This window comes from Rhinatrema bivittatum, chromosome 8, assembly GCF_901001135.1.
Source record: "Rhinatrema bivittatum chromosome 8, aRhiBiv1.1, whole genome shotgun sequence".
Classification (NCBI taxonomy): domain Eukaryota; kingdom Metazoa; phylum Chordata; class Amphibia; order Gymnophiona; family Rhinatrematidae; genus Rhinatrema; species Rhinatrema bivittatum.
Genome location: NC_042622.1, coordinates 236,158,101 through 236,174,853, shown reverse-complemented (window position 1 = coordinate 236,174,853; position 16,753 = coordinate 236,158,101). Strand labels below are relative to the sequence as shown.

Genomic DNA, 16,753 nt, shown 5'->3' with positions numbered 1-16,753 from the left:
GAGACAAATGTGGTTAGTTTAAAAAAAAAAACAAAAAACCCAACAAACTTTATTTAATTGTGAACAGGTCAGAAGGACTTCAAGTCTTCAGACCCTCCCAGGGGGTTGGCAGGTCCCGAGGGGACTATCCCCCCTGGTATTTGAGGCATTAGGAGCATGGGGTTGAGAACCTCCAGGACTGCTCTGCCCCCCCCCCCCCCTCCCCAGGTCTGGGGTGATACTGGGGAGCCCGGCTCACTCACCCTCTGAGGCAGAGGACCCAGGACGACATCAAGCAGGTTATTAAAAAAAAAAAAAAAAAAGTTTTTTATTGTTTCGTTATTTCCTGCTACAGGGGCAGAGTATCTCGCTGTGTCAGGTCTCCCTCCGTTATTGGGCTGCGCTAGGGGCAGGCGTCTTACCCGGTTGACGATTCTTTTCTTCGGTGCAACTGTTTGCCTTTTCTTCATGCCGCGGCGAGCGGCCTACAAGGCGTGTGGAGACGCGCGCATGTCTCCAGAGATGGCCTTTTTTTCCGCCTGCCTCCCCGGGGAGGGGGGGGGGGGGACCATCGGCCGCCGCTGGCAATGGCATTTCTAAACCACGCCACAAGCCGGGAAGGCTCGGGCGGATGCAGCAGAACAGTGCAGATCCATTCCCGCTCAGTGCGGGAATGGAAGCCATTTTACAAACTTTTCGCACGGCTGAGCTGGCCGCGCTGGGGGAGGGGAATTTCCCCCCACCTTTGTCGCCATATTTTCAGGCCCCTGTGGGGGGCAAGCGGTCAGAGTAGAGGGACAGAGCCCTGAGGGGGATTCTGACTCCTCCTTCTCATTTTCTTCTGTTCATTATGCTCCTGCACAAAGCTTTTAAAGCCCGCAAAGCTGCCAAGAGAGGGGCAGGACCTGCCTCATTGGTCTCTGGGGTGCGTGGTCCCAAGCGACCTTGGCTTCCTGAGAAAGGGGACGCACTGGTATCCCGATCCCTCCGCCGTTTTGCCCCGTCTTGTCCGAACGGCGATGTGTCCTCTCCAGATTCTGACCCGGATGACCCGAATTCAGGGGACAAGCCCCCGATTGGGGTGGATCTTGACAATGAGTTGGACCAGGTCAAGCCACAGGGCATGGACGGAGATGACCCTAAGGTGGTCCATCTCTTTAGAAGAGGTGAGTTGGACCCGCTCATTCCGGCGGTTTTGGAAGAATTAGGTATTGAGGTACCTAAAGAAGATTCCCACCTGGGGAACATTGACCCAGTCATGGTGGGTCTCCGGGGGCCAACAAAGTCCTTTCCCTTTCATTTGTCTGTCACCGATTTGCTTTTCCGTGAATGGGTTAAGCGCATTTTCGAAGTTTCTGCGCTGGGGGTCCAAGCCGCTATGTACAGCAGCTTTTCTTTGCATGCAGGGCGTCATTGGGTCCAACATCTGCAGAATATTACATCTCTTTCTCAGGAGCAGGCCATTCAGGCAGGACACCTAGAAGCCGTGGTTGCTTATAGCGCTGATGCCTTGTATGACCTGCTTCGGACATCAGCCCGGTCCATGGAAGCAGCTGTCTCTGCCTGCCGCCTACTTTGGTTGCGGAACTGGTCGGCTGATGTCTCCTCTAAAGCTTAGTTGGGTTCTTTGCCATTTAAGGGCAAGTTCCTGTTTGGAAAGGAATTGGAGGACATGATCCAATCCTTGGGTGAGAACAAGGTCCACCGTTTGCCGGAGGATAAGCCCAGACCGAGGAGTACCTTCCCTTCCCCGACTTATTTTCGAGGGAATCGCCGATTCCGAGTTTCTTGTTAGTCAGGCTCTTCTTCCAGGCCGGCTCCCAGCAGGCAACAGTCATGGCCACATAAGAACATGCCATACTGGGTCAGACCAAGGGTGGTCCATCAAGCCCAGCATCCTGTTTCCAGCAGTGGTCAATCCAGGCCATAAGAACCTGGCAAGTACCCAAAAACTAAGTCTATTCCATGTTACCGTTGCTAGTAATAGCAGTGGCTATTTTCTAAGTCAACTTAATAGCAGATAAGAACGTAACAGTCGTTTCGTGGCCGTAGATTCGGCAGATCCAGGGCCTCTCAGTCCACAGGAGGAGTCAAATCCTCCCAATGAAATGCAGCTGGTCCATTCCTCTGTTCCACTAGTGGAAGGCAGACTGTCTCATTTTTACGAGGAATGGACCATCGTGAGGACCCGATTAATGGAGGATTAATGGGTCCTCACGGTGATGAGACAAGGCTACGCTTTAGATTTTGCTCTGTGCCTTCAGGATCGCTTCCTGATCTCCCCTTGCTCGTACAAAGAGAAGTGTCAGGCAGTCAGGGGTCACTGTAAGTCACCTTATCGATCCGGGTGCAATAGTTGAGTTCCCTCCGAGGGACGGAGAAAAGGCCGTTACTCCATTTACTTTGTGGTTCCAAAGAAGGATGGCACCTACCGACCTATACTAGACCTGAAGCAAGTCAACAGATGCCTTCGTGTTCCACGCTTTCGCATGGAGACTCTGCGATCGGTCATCGCCTCGGTCCACAAGGGCAAGTTCCTAGCGTCCCTCTGAACTCACCGAAGCATATTTGTTCATCGGCATTCGTCCAGACCACCAGAAGTTCCTGCAGTTCTGTATACTGGATGATCATTTTCAATTTTGCAGTCTTCCCTTCAGCCTGGCTAGGCACCCAGGACCTTTACCAAAATCATGATTGTAGTGGCGGCGCACCTGAGAAAGGAAGGCCTTTTTGTGCATCCCTATCTGGACGACTGGCTGATTCGGGCAAAGTCAGAGGATCTTTGTCGATCGGCGGTAAGCAGAGTGGTTCAGCTACTACAGTCTCTCAGATGGGTAGTCGATCCTGCCAAGAGTCACCTGAGTCCCTCGCAGTCTTTGGAATTTCTGGCAGCTTTTTTCGACACATGGCGCGGGCGAGTATTTCTCACAGAAGACCACATTGTAAAACTACAAGGACAGATTCAAGACTTGTCCAAGAATCCTCCAAAAGTATGGGATTACTTGAGGGTCCTTTGTTCCATGGCCTCCACTCTAGAGTTAGTGCCATGGACATTTGCTCATATGAGACCTCTGTAATCAGCATTGCTTTCCCATTGGAATCTGGTGTCCGAACATTTTCACCACCTTCTTCCTCTCACGGATTCTGCTCTGTCCAGTCTCGACTGGTGGCTCCTCTCAGACCACTTGAACCGGGGTATGCCTTTGGAGGTGCCTGTTTGGACGGTGGTGACCACAGATGCCAGTCTCTCTGGCTGGGGAGCGGTTTGTCAAGGCAAATCGGTTCAGGGCCTCCGGTCGCTGGAGGAATCCAGGTGGTCAATCAACCGTCTGGAGACCAGAGCAGTGCGGTTGGCATTGCAAGCCTTTCTGCCGCTTCTGCAGGGGAAATTGGTAAGAATCCTGTCTGACAACACAACAGTGGCTTATATCATTCACCAAGGAGGAACCAAGAGCTCAACTGGTTGCGATGGAAGCTCAGTTCCTGATTCATTGGGCAGAGCAGCATCTTGTCAGTATAATGGCCTCTCGTATTACTGGGGTCGACAATGTTCATGCCGACTTTCTCAGTTGCCACAGTCTCGATCCCGGAGATTGGGAACTCTCCACAGAAGCTTTCCAGATGATATGAGAGGTGTGGTCCAGACCAAGCATGGATCTCATGGCGATGTTCCGGAATGCCAAGGCTACTCGTTTCTTCAGTCGGCGATGGGGGCAGAAGGCATGGATGCCCTGGTTCTTCCTTGGCCGGATGTCCTGCTGTATGTGTTCCCGCCCTGGCCACTGATCGGAAGAGTTCTTCGAAGAATAGAGACTCATCCGGGGGATGTGGTCCTAATTGCACCAGAGTGGCCGAGACGTCCCTGGTTTGTGGATTTAGTTAACCTAGTGGAGGACGGTCCACTGCGGTTCCGAGAGTTGCTGAATCTTCTGCATCAGGGGCCCATTTGTTTGGACAAGGCATATCGCTTCTCTCGCGCGGCATAGCTTTTGAGAGGCAACGTTTGAAGAGTAGAGGATATTCGGATGCAGTGATAGCTACACCTTTTTGCGGTCGCGGAAGACTTGGGAGTGTGGGGAATTTTTGAGGCCTGGTGTATTCAACACAGCATAGAGCCTACTCGAGCAGTTGTTTCGGATATTCTTTCCTTCTTGCAGGCGGGCCCAGCTAAGGGCTTGTCCTGCAACTTGCTATGTGTGAAGGTGGCGGTCCTTAGTTGTTTCCGTGGTAAGTTACATGGAATCTTCTTGGCCGCTCATCTGGACGTGGCACATTTTCTTAGGGGAGCGAAACATCTACGTTCTCCACTCAAGCGGCCTTGTCCGTCATGCAAATTAAACTTAGTTCTTAAGGCTCTATGTAACGCTCCTTTTGAGCCCATAAAGAGGGCTACTTTGAAGGATCTTACTTTGAAGGTGTCATTTCTCGTGGCCATTTCTTCGGCCCGCAGAGTGTCAGAGCTTCAAGCTTTATCCTGCAGGGAGCCCTTTTTGCGGATTACTGATTCGGGAGTGACTTTATGGACGGTTCCTTCCTTTCTTCCAAAGGTGGTATCCTCTTTCCATTTGAATCAGTATGTGGAACTTCCGTCCTTCTCTGACTTGGATCGTTCTGATCTCCAATCTACTGATTTACGAAAGTTGGACGTCCGGGCCTTGTTGCGATATTTGGAGGTTACAAATAGTACAAACAGTCTGACATAAAACTATGGAGTGGTCATAGGAGAGGTCATGAAGCATCTAGGGCTACTATAGCCCGTTGGTTAAAAGAGGCCATTGGCTCAGCATACCTCCTTTGTGGTCGTCCCCTCCCGGAGGGTCTATGAGCACATTCTACGCGTTCACAGGCAGCCTCTTGGGCTGAGTGCCAACAAATTTCGCCGCAGGAGATTTGTAGAGTGGCCACTTGGAAATCTTTGCACTCTTTGTTCGTCATTACCGATTGGATGTCCAAGCCCTGGACTCAGGGAGTTTTGGGGAAGGTGTGCTTCAAGTAGGACTCTCAGGGTCCCGCCCGGGTAGGAGAGCTCTTGTACATCCCAGGAGTCTGGACTGATCCTGGTACGTACAGGGAAAGGAAAATTTGGTTCTTACCTACTAATTTTCATTCCTGTAGTACCACGTTCCCTGTACGTACCTGGATCAGTCCAGACAGTCGGTTATGTCCCCAATCCAGCAGATCCTGGTACGTACAGGAAAAGGAAAATTTGGTTCTTACCTACTAATTTTCATTCCTGTAGTACCACGGTTCCGTCCAGAGTCCCGCCATTTTCAGCGTAGGGATAACTGAGAGTCCGCTCGTTCAATTCTTGGTTAATTTGCTCTGCAGATAAGTGCTTACATAATTGGAATATTTTATTGATGTTTTCCAATCTTGTTACGGGCTCTGCTACGTTTGGATTAGTTCGCCTGGTTTCTGTGGAGTTGAACCCAGTTATAGCAGATAGCTAGTTAAGTATGGTTTTGGATCATTCTGCTTTGATACTTTGAAATACTGACGGACTGTAGGTGTTACCACAGGGTTTAAGATGGAGTCTGCCAAAACTTCTCTGTCTCCATCTGCTGGAAGGGAGGCAAAACCCAGGAGTCTGGACTGATCCGTGGTACTACAGGAACAAAAATTAGGTAAGAACCAATTTTCCTTAATTCTGGGACTCCATGGCCTTGCCAGGAGTCCATAAACATGTTTTTTTTTAGCGTAAAATAGTTCTGTGGCTCTGGCTATCTTATCTACCCAAGTAAAAATGTAAGTTTTGTTTTTTTTATTCTTCCCCACCCCCTTCCCCCAAGAAAGGGTAGATAATAGGATCTTCCCTTTGTTAATCAACACATTCCCTTCTTTCTGATGAAGGAATGTCCTCAGAAGCTCATAACCAAAATAAATCAGTCTTATCAGGTGCCCCCAGCCTCTTTGTTGATCTTAGTGTAGAGAGAGTGGCTTGGGTATGATTCAGTAATGCTCAGTTATTGTAGTAGTAGCCATAATAAGACACACACCAAACAAAAGTGGGGATTTTAGAAGGCTGGAGAAGAGAAGCCACGGCAGGCTCCGAGATGTTGCGTTTTGGCTCTCTGCGTACTGGAGGCTGACTCTCTCCTCTCTGTATCTCGGGCTGGCACCTCTAGGAGGCGGGTAGAAAGGTAAGTGGCGGTGCATGGTGCTGGTACTGACCCCACACAAGAGTAACGCATGGCGCATGGGATTTGCTCACTGGAGCAGCCACTAATCAAAGCTCTTCTCCCAGGCTCACCCTCCCCCCAATTTTATTTTTTTTTTAAAGTAACTTGCTTTGGCAATTTAAACAAGGAAAACACAAGTAAAAAAAAAAATTGGCACTTTTACAGAATAGCCACCCACTATGTTTTTACAGGTCTCCCCACAGCTGCCCACCTTTTGTTGGTTTACAGTCTGCACAGTTGCAAGATGATGATAGTGATCTAGTGGCCTCAGCAATAAGCTGAGAGCCAGGGAAACCAGGGTTCAGATCATGCTTCCCTGACTGACACTCCTTGTAACCTTGAGCAAATCATTTTATCTCTCCTTGCCTCCATGCACGTACTTAGAATTGAATGTCTTTGGGGCAAAGACTTACTGTGCCAGAATTCTAAAAACAATATTGTAAGCTGCCTTGAGCGTTAATTGCAAAGGCAAGCTAAGAATCCCCAAATTGTAAAATTATTCTAAATGAAGAGGATTTTAGCACAGTTTCCAAATTCATAATTGGCCAACGCCAGTAATGCACTTTGCGTGCTGTACTATGTTCAGCAAATTGGATTGCGGGGTTTTCTCAATCCTTTTTATACCCCGAGCAGTCGGTGGGCTCTGGTGATACACAACCTGGTGCTGTTAAGAGGTCAAAGTGATTCAGTTTTTGTTTTTCTTTAAGGATGTCTCACCAAGTCGCTGCGTTATGGGTGTGACATGAGAAAGTAGCCTCAGTCAGCCAATTGCAATGCAGCATTCAGCTAGTGCCACCCAATTGCCATACCTAACCTGCAAAAACTGTTATAAAAGCAGCCTTGGACAAGAGCCTCCTGTTTCACTGGGGAAGAGGGACTCTGGTTTTAATGCCTTATTTTCTTTCATGATTCTCTTTCCCTCTCTTTCTCTCTGCCTTTCCTTCCCATCCTCTGCGGCTCAATCAGGGAAATGCATGCCCAAATCATCAAGAGTATCAAAGGACTGCCCTGGCAGGACGAGGACCCTGGCAAGCTGCTGCGATCCCTGACCCGTCTCCAGCCCTCTCGCTTCCAGCTCCCGTGAGTGTTCCTGCTGGTGCGGAGCGGCGTCTTTGCGTGGGCAACAGTAACTGAACGCGCTTTGCTTTCTTGCCCTCGCCCCCACACACCCCCACCCCCGCACGATGCAGTCACTGTATGTAGGGGAAGGGGGAACAAAGCAAATCATTTCGGGAGAAGACAGGATCATAGGGGTGAAACACTTTGAGAGCCTTCCATTTTTGGTCAAAAAGCAAAACCTGCTTTCCTTGTTTTTGCACAGAGAGAGCGCCGTGTTGGCACAGGTGTGAGACTCGTGAGCCTGTGGTCAGGGCTGCAGATCACATCGTCGCATCATTCGCTCAACCTACATAATCCTTCCGTTCACACATTGGGTTCATGAGTGCAGGCAGGCAGTGAGAGATTCACCAGGAGAGGTGGAGAATCTTTCCTGAGCATTTAGAAATTCACACAGGGTGGAGAGGAGAAACTGGCAGAATCCATGAAGTTTGATTCTTTCTATATATTGTCATTTACACCCTTCTGTGTGCTTTAAAATTTCTGAGCACCCTCATGCTCCCATCATTCACCTGCCTCCACAGGCAGAAGTGGCTTCCCCTTGCTCCTGTTCCCCCCTCCCACACTCCCACACACACACAAATTCAGATTTCCTAGCGTATAGCCAGATGGACTCAGGACCAATGGTTTATGCTCCCCTGCCAGTAGATGGAGACTGAGTCAGTTTTCAAAGCTAATGTCACCCTAGATACACAACTGCAGTGACCTCAACCCTTCAGTATTTCTCTGTCTCCAGCAGATGGTGGATGTACCTCTCCCAATGGGGGATTGCTGTACTTTTTTGGAAGGAGTAATTCTACATTTAAATTGAAGAAAAAATTGAGCCCTGTTCTCCTGCGGTGACACCTAAAGGTCCGTCCCCCAGTTGAGAATTCCTGAGGCGATTTCAGAGATCCCCCAGAGGTGTGCCTTGGTGGTGCAGCTGGTTCCCAGCATGGACTTTGCTGCTTAAGCAGCTGAAAGGCAGCGGGTGCAGGAAGCCAAGCGCAGTGGTGACTGCCAAAGCACTCTCCTCGCAGCTGGAGACAGTCTCTGTACTCATCCAGAAAGAGCTGAGCCCAGGTAAGTTTAACAAAAAAAAGATTTACCTCCCCTTTCAGAGACTGTTTTTGAGAGGTTTCAGTAAGACTTCCTCTGGTCTCCTTGCTTGGCGCACCGCACCGACATCATTCCCAATCCCGTTGGGGTATGGAGAAGTGGGCTTCCAAGCGAGTTGAGTGGCCCCTCAGTGGGCTATGCCCCGCTTTAGGCTTGGTTGGCACATCGCATGGTAGATCACGGCGGTGCGATGTTGCACGTGTCTTTGTGCATGCCATATTTCCCTCCATAGAATATCTGTACGCGCAGTGCATCGGCTCTGCGCACGTAGCATGCATAACGTCACGTGCATACAGGGAAAGCCGGGCATATCATTGCGTCCCATGTAGGCGCATAAAATTTTACGCGTGAGCCGACAGAACACACAGTTACCTCCGCCAGTGGCTCTGGCAGCCAAGAAAAATAAACGCCTTTCTCTGTGCTGCTTGTTATATTAGGCCTTCACAGTCTGAACTGGATTCCAACTTATGTCAGCACAGTGAAGAAGCCCAGGGAGAATTGACCTCCCTGGATTTTGCTACGCCCGGCTCCTCCCATTCGGAGGATGGGTTAGCCACAGCCTTAACTGGAAGTACGCCCGTGACTAGGACATTCATGGGAGAAGGAAATTCAGTGGCGCCTACCCCAGTACCTCCTGGGCTAGGCATGGAACCCGGCTGCCTTCTCTTAGGTGGAATTTTTCCAGGGCCTTCAAGCCTTCGTACAGGCGCAGTCTGCTACCTCACTTGCTCCTGTCTGGATGGAATCTCAGCCAGTAAGCCCTCCCTCCCCCAGTCCTATTGGCAGACCTCGAGGCATGCCCCGCCTCACCAAGGGTATCCCTGGCAGGGACACAGATGTCACGGATGAAGAGGAGGATATGGATTCCTTGGAAGATTGGGACATTCCCCCGGCTTAGAATCATATCAGACCATGTTAGTTTTTTCATAGAGACGAATTGCCAGCCCTGGTTTCCTAGACCCTGAAGATGCTGGGAGTTCCTGGGGTGGACTCTGACAGAACCAACGAAGAATCCCATTCTGATTTCCCTACAGAAAGCCTCTTGCTACTTTCCAGTACTGGAAGTCATCCAAGAGTTGATTGACCAGGAATGGGATGCCCCAGAAGCAAGTTTTAAAGGGGGACAAGTATTAGAAGTTCTATACCCACTGGATCCAGCAGTGAGAAAGCATTTGCATTTCCCTAAAGTGGATGTGCTGGACTGTGCCATCTCTAAGCGAACTATCCCAGTGGAGGAAGGAGCAGCCTTAAAGGATGCGCACGATTGATGGATGGAGTCCATCCTTAGGCCTTTGACGCAGTAGCAATGAACTTAGATTGCTTCTTGTTGTGCCCTGGAAGCTCATTCGTGCCTACTCTTCTCTCTGAAGATAGATGATTTGGAGGTGAATTCCAGAGCGGTTAAGGAATCTGCCGCCACCTTTTTAGCTGTCATGGGTTCAGATCTAGTCCATACTTTGGCCAGAGGAGTGACCTCAGTGGTGGCAGCCAGAAGACAGCTATGGCTGCGGAATTGGTCAGCAGATGCAACCTCCAAGGCAAATCTTACAAAGATGCCCTCTAAAGGATCACTCCTTTTCGGAAGCAAATTGAAAAAGCTGACTAATAGATGGGGCAAATCTCCAGTTCCCCGGCTATCAGAAGATAGGCGAGGGGCACTGTAACTGCTTTCGCCCCTACAGAAACTCGATATTTCAGAGGTCTCAGTCCTTTCATAGTCAGCCCAAGAGAAGGGCAGGCTTGGGTTCAGGTTTGTCCCGAACCCGCCACTGATGATTTACCGACCCACCCTCGGAACAAGGTGATATGGGATCGACTGTCCCTCTTATACCTGTGGTGGATCGAGATCACTTCAGACAAATGGGTATTAGAGGTCATACAAGAAGGATATGCGCTGGAATTTAACAGCACTTCTCAGGATATATTCATGATGTCTCCTTGCCACTCCCAGCACAAGAAGCAGGCAGTGGAGACTATTTTTTTTAAGGCTCCTCAGGATGAGGGCTATAATCCCAGTACCTGCACCCCAGGAAAATATGGGGCGTTATTCCATCTATTTCTTCATACCCAAGAAGGAAGGTTCCTTTCGCCCCATCTGGGACCTCAAGAGCATCAACTGATATCTACGAGTGAATCATTTCCGCATGGAAACCCTACACGCCTATCCGAGGCCTACCTACACATTCCAGTCCATCAAGAACACCAAAGTTTCTTACATTTTGCAGTACTGGGTAGCCATTATCAGTTCTGGGCACTGCCCTTTTGCCTAGCCACTGCACCTAGAAGACTTTCCAAGATTAGGGTGGTTGTAGCAGCAGCATTGAGAAAAAAGGGAATCTTGGTGCACCCGTACTTGGACGACTGGTTGATGCGGGCCAAGACCATGGAAGAGAGTCTCCAGGTGACCAACAAGGTGACCTCCTTGCTTCAGGAACTCAGCTGGGTTGTAAACCTAGATAAAAGTCCTTGGAATATCTGGGAGTCTGATTAGACATCAAGAAGGGCACGTGGATAATGAAGTTGATATCCCAAGTGTGTCAGTTGATGAGCATGATACGCCCTGTCCTCCTCGAACTGGCTGGTCCTCGCAACAGACGCAAGCCTCCTGGGGAGCTCACTGTCAGGAACTGACAGCACAGGGACGTTAGACCGAGGGAAGAGGCCCTCTGGAACATAAACCACCTGGAAGCCCAGACAATCAGATTGGCATGTTTACAATTCAGCCACAGACTTCAGGGTTAAGTGGTCCGCATATGGTCGGACAATGCAAAGACTGTAACCTACATCAACCGCCAGGGTGGAACCAAGAGCCAGCAAGTGTCACAGGAGATAGACCTCCTTATGGAGTGGGTGGAAGTACATCTACAAATGATCTCGGCCTCCAACATTGCAAGAAAAGACAACATCTGAGCAGACTTTCTAAGCAGGAAGAGTCTGGACTTACAAGAGTGGGTGGTGTTGACCAAAGCGTTTCAACTAAAAGTAGATTGCTGGGGCTTCCTGTCAATTGACCTGCTGGCCGCATCTCACAATGCGAAGGTTCCTTGATTCTTCAGTCACAGAAGAGTTCCATGGTTTCTGGAAATAGACACACTTGCCCAGACCTGGCCGGAAGACGAGTTGCTATACAACTTCCCTCCATGGCTCCTTCCTGGCAGGGTCATTCGCAGAATCGAACACCACAACGGACTAATCTGTTATTAGCTCCAGATTGGCCCAGGTATCTGTGGTATGCAGACATGCGGTTCTCCTGGTGGAGAACCCCCTGTGTCTCCCACCGCACAGGACCTGTTGCAACAGGGACTGATCCTTCACGAGGATCCTACTCAATTCTGTCTTATGGTCTGGCACTTGAGAGGGCTCGCCTGATGAAGCAGGGATATTCTGCAGTGGTAATCGGCACCTTACTCTGCGCTCGGAAGTTCTCCATATCCCTAGTGTATGTACGGGTCTGGAGAATATTTGAGGCCTGGTGTGAGAAACAAGGTGTCTTCTCTCGGGCGGTCAAAATTCCACTTATTCTGGAATTTTTGCAGGAAGGCTTGAATAAAGGGTTGGCCCCTTATCTCCCTGAAGGTTCAGGTAGCAGCTCTCTCCTGTTTCAGGGATGAGGTGAACGGGGCCTCCCTGTCTGCTCATCCTGATGTGACCTGTTTTGTGAAGGGATTGAAACACTTTATGGTTGCCGGTTCCCTTGTGGAATCTTAATTTAGTATTGGAATTTTTTGAAGGTCGTCCTTTTCAGCTACTAAGCAGCCTTTCCTTGCATTTTTTTACCTGAAAATCAGTCTTCCTGGTAGTTATATGCTCGGCACATCGCATCTCTGACCTGCAGGCATTGTTGTGCCAGGAGCAGTTCCTCCAGATGACTCCAGGGGCGAAATGGCTATTTACTCTTCCATCTGAATCTGGCTATTTCATTGCCATCCCTAGACAAACTTAACGACGTGGAGGAATTTAGTCTCCTCCGTCATTTGGATGTCAAGAGACTTCTAGTGCGATATCTGGTCCGAAAGACAGATTGCCTGTTTGTCCTTCATGGCAGAAGGAAGCATTGCGAACCAGCTTTGTGGGCTACCATAGCTCACTGGATTAAGGAGGTGATCACTGGAGCCTATGTGAAGGCTGGAAAGCCATTACCTTCTCAGGTTAGAGCTCATTCCACTAGGGCTCCGGCGGCCTCATGGGTGAAAGTAAGACTGCTGTCTCCCGTCGATATTTGCTGAGCGGCAACGTGGTCCTCCTTGCACACCTTCTCCAGGTTTTATCGCCTGGATGTATAGGCCCGAGAGGACGCAACCTTTGCAGAGGTGGTATTAACCCAACCGGGGTCAGCCTCCCTCCCTGATCAGAAGTAGCTTTTGTACATCCCATTGGTCCTTAGTCCATCTGACTACACACTAGGAAATGGAGAAATTACTTACCTGATAATTTCAGTTTCCTTAGTGTAGACAGATGGACTCAGCATCCCGTCCTCGGCTGCCCAAGAACTGTGCCACAGGTTCTCCCGTGGAGTGGGCCTTGAATCCAAGGGATTACAGGTAAATGTTAATCCAGTCTCTAGATTAGGGTACCTATATTCTTACTGGAGTTCAGTGCTTATGTTCAGTTGAGTATAGTTATGGTTATCTGTTTTTAATCATATTTTTAATCAAGTCTTTTCACTAGTATGTCCTCAGTGGCTGTTGAAGAGAATACTGGAGGGCTGAGGTCACGGCAGGGGTGTGTGTAGGGTGATGTCAACTTTGCAGCCTTGCTCTGTCTCCATCTGCTGGCAAGGGAGCATAACCCATTGGTCCCAAATCCATCTGTCTACACTAAGGAAAACGAAATTATCAGGAAAGTAATTTCTCCATTCCTTACCTTAATACCAAGAGTACCTATTTTGTCTGCCCATAAATACTTTCCCTGCCTGCGTGTTCTGTTTATTGTTTGGACTGGGGAAATGTCACCTAAAGTGTCTCCGTCTCTCCCATCAAGATGCACCCAATTGAAGGGGGGGGGGAGATGCCTGCTCCACATATGCGCAGATTGTGTACCTCCTAAATGTGTCAGGGCAGAACCAGCTGTTGGAGTAGTGGTAGTGGCATTGGTGGTTCTGGCGAATGCTTAGAGAGAGGAGCAACTGTAGCGGAGAGGATCTCACCCACGAGTGTCTATGCCTGGGTGGCTGTGGCGCAGGTTTCCTGACCAAATGCCAGTGGCAATTTAAAAAAAAAAAAAAAGGGGGGGGGGTGTTTCTAAGTTGAAAACCAAGGCCCATATCCTGGATTGGAACACTCCGATTTCTAGCCATGTATGTATGACAGCGCAGCACCCCGTCCTCGGTCTGTATAACCTGAGATTGTTGGGAAGCACTGGTCATTGTACTTTCAAAGTTTAAAGGTGTGAGATGCATGGCTTCTGGGAGATTTGTCTGGTTTGGGTGTAACTTGCATGCGTAGCTTGCTGGAACTAACCTTTTACATTGAAACAAGCCAGTATGAAGTAGGTACTTGTAACACGCTCCCCTTGCAGCTGATTCTTGAAAGAGCAACTATCCAAGTAGTTTGCTCTTTCAAAATTAGTAAGTGAAAAGTGCATGTGCTAAAAGCGACCATCACTGTTTGTGCGGGCAGAGGGAGGGGGGAGGGGGGGAGCAAAACAGTGGATGTACTTTTTTTTTTTTTTTTTTTTTTAAATCTCATGTACATGGGCTGTTTTCCTCCCTACAACTTAAACGGCCTCCCCTGCTAGCCCTTTTTTTTTTTGTTTGTTTTGGCTAAATGTATGCACGCTACAGAAGCCAGCACAAAATTATTGCTGAACTGGGGGAGGGGGCAGTTTTCAGCCAGGCCAGAATTGCCCTCCTTGCTTTTTTTTTCTTTTTTTTTCAAATCAGTCTTCTTTTGATACTTTAACAGGAAAACCAAAGGTATCCGCCAGAAGCAGACCATTCCCAAGGTAAGCCCTCCTATTTCAACTGTTTGTCTACAAAGCTACGGTGAACTTCTTGGTCCAAGAGCTGCCTTGTATCTTGGTAAAGCAGTCTGCCTTTTTATTTTATTTTTCTTTCTCCAAACAAGAAAATGCGCAGTGAGGCAGACGCTTTTCAGAGAGAGCCCTGCTGTATTGCATTTAGCACCTACGTCTCTTACAGCAGGCTCCTTGCATTGCGTTCATCTGTCTTCTGACTTTTATTTAATCCCTGAGGAGACATTGGTATTAAATATTCTTAAAGGTTTCCTGCTTGGCAGCTTGCGCCGTGATGGAATTTAAATCGGAGGGGCACAGTCCAGCGGCGGCGGTGATCTGATTGTTACATGGAATAAGGCAAATTGATCTGTTCGGACTTTCTGTTTTTAAAAATCCATTTTTTTTTAAATTCCTGCTGCTTCTAGAACCTGCTCGATTCGAAGTCTCTGAAGCTCATAGTCAGTCTGACGCTGCACGACCGGACCACAAAGTCCCTCTTGCACCTGCACAAGAAGAAGAAGCCTCCGAGCATCAGTGCGCAGTTCCAGGTAAAGGTGCAGATCAGCCGCTGGCCGCTGCAGTCCCGCGAGATCTTGCACACTTCCGGCGAGCCACGGCAGATCGCTTCATCTTTTACGGGGCAAAGAACTGAACGTGCTAACCCCCGCCTTCACTTCTCTTATTTTGTTTATATTCATCTATTTTTATATTCTGCTACCTCCATTTTAGTTCGGACTGGATGACAAAGTAAAACATTCATAACTCCCATAAAATTAAACGCAAAATAACAGGCGAATATCAAACTAAAAAACCAGTACTTTAAAGCGATGCATATTACTGAAACGTCTTCCTATGGAAAATTGCTTATAGCTTTTGCCTCACGCTTTTCAAATCAACTTCCTTTGTGAGTTCAGCTGGCTTCTTGTGTGTCTTGACTAGACTGTGAGCTCCAGAGGGTGGGAGCTGTCTCTTACATGTGTCTATACAGCGCTTTATCTGTCTTGTAGCTCTAGATAGTCATCGTTCGGAATAGTAGCATCGAAGATGGCTCAGGAGGGGGGGGTTTCCCGTTCTCACTGAGCCAATGCTGAAACCAAATTCACAAAACCAAGCTCCTGTCTCCATACATTTTTAAAGACCACCAGTGTATACTCAGCGGAAGTAAGGATCTTAATCCCAGTCAGTCCGATGCAATAAAAGGTGCAGGAGAGCCGGTGCCCCGAGTCAAGCACCTGCTTTTCCGACGCGTGCCCAGGCACCTCTCCTGGGCGCATGATTTTGTATTCAAATGAGGCTGCGTGCTAAGGAGGCGCTAGGGACACTAGCACCTCCCTATTAGCAGAAGCGGTGGCTGTCAGCGGGTCTGACAACAGACATTTAATTTTACCGGCCTCAGTTTTCGAACTCGCTGACAGCCACAGGTTCGGAAAACGGACACCGGCAAAATTGAGTGTCCGTTTTCGAACCCGCCAACTGGCGGGCAAATTTTTTTAAATTTTTTTGGTGCCCCCGACTTAGTATCTGCCTGAGTGTCAGGGATAAAGTGCAGCCAGGCTGTACCTGCCGCCCATTCCTTTTCCATGTCAAAACACCCAAATCTGGCCCAGAATTGTCTCTGAAGCATGCTGCTCTGCCTTTTTCCCCTCATCAATTGAATTAGATATAAATAAATGATATGCTAATATTTTATAGTACAGAGAGGGCGTGACTAGAAGAGTGCTTGAGAAAAAGAAATAAGAAAACGTGTAACTTCTTCTGGTTTGGGATTTCCCTGGGACTGGAAAGAGAAGGCATCTCTCTCGGCACGATAAAAAAATACTTAAACTTGAGTATAGCAAATTTACTTGTGGCTTGGGCTAACTGAAAACACTGGGAACCTTTCTCTGTGTATCTGTAATGCATAGGTACGGCTGTATTTCAGCAGGCAAAACTAAATGCATGTAGCAGTTTGATTTTAAGCAGCTTTCCACTTTCAATTTAAGAAGTTTTTTCAAATTGCAGAATGAATTTTTTTTTTTTTAATGAATATTTGGGTACCATGAAGGAAATACTGGGGTACTTATGGGAGAGGCAGAGTACTTTGTTCCCGCAGATTTTTAGCCTGAATGTTTAAAGCAGACGTGTGCGCCTAAGTCTGCTTTTTGAAAATTGCTGGGTTGTCCTGGTATGCACCCAGATGTACATGTAGAAGGTTACCCCTGTTCCATGCAGGTATGACTTTGTGTGGGTAAAGGTGTGCACTGAAGGGGGTCTTGTGTGTACTTTTACGTGTACAAACCCCTAAATTGATGTTCACAGCTCCACTTGCATGCATAAGACAGGTTACATAAGTTGCTTAACTTTAACCTCCCAGGCATTCCCTGATCCACACATTAGAATTGTCCATTCTTTAATATTGACAGGGCAGCTAAACGTCGCACAGTGCT

General features: G+C 48.5%; 1 protein-coding gene across 13 annotated transcripts in view; it reads left to right on the top strand.

Moving 5' to 3' along the window:
- The window catches only part of MYO9B (myosin IXB), a 330,363-nt gene that overhangs the window by 207,591 nt on the left and 106,019 nt on the right, over positions 1-16,753 (top strand). For 11 of the 13 annotated variants that reach the window (XR_003858374.1, XR_003858373.1, XR_003858375.1 and 8 more), the window contains 3 exons: positions 7,125-7,238; positions 14,276-14,315; positions 14,753-14,875. Coding sequence is in view for 10 of the 13 variants with exons in the window: in XM_029614168.1 (XP_029470028.1) it covers positions 7,125-7,238; positions 14,276-14,315; positions 14,753-14,875 (277 nt within the window). In the remaining 3 variants the exon portion in view is untranslated. The remainder of the gene's footprint in view (positions 1-7,124; positions 7,239-14,275; positions 14,316-14,752; positions 14,876-16,753) is intronic. The other 2 variants (XM_029614164.1, XM_029614163.1) reach the window with 1 other exon arrangement.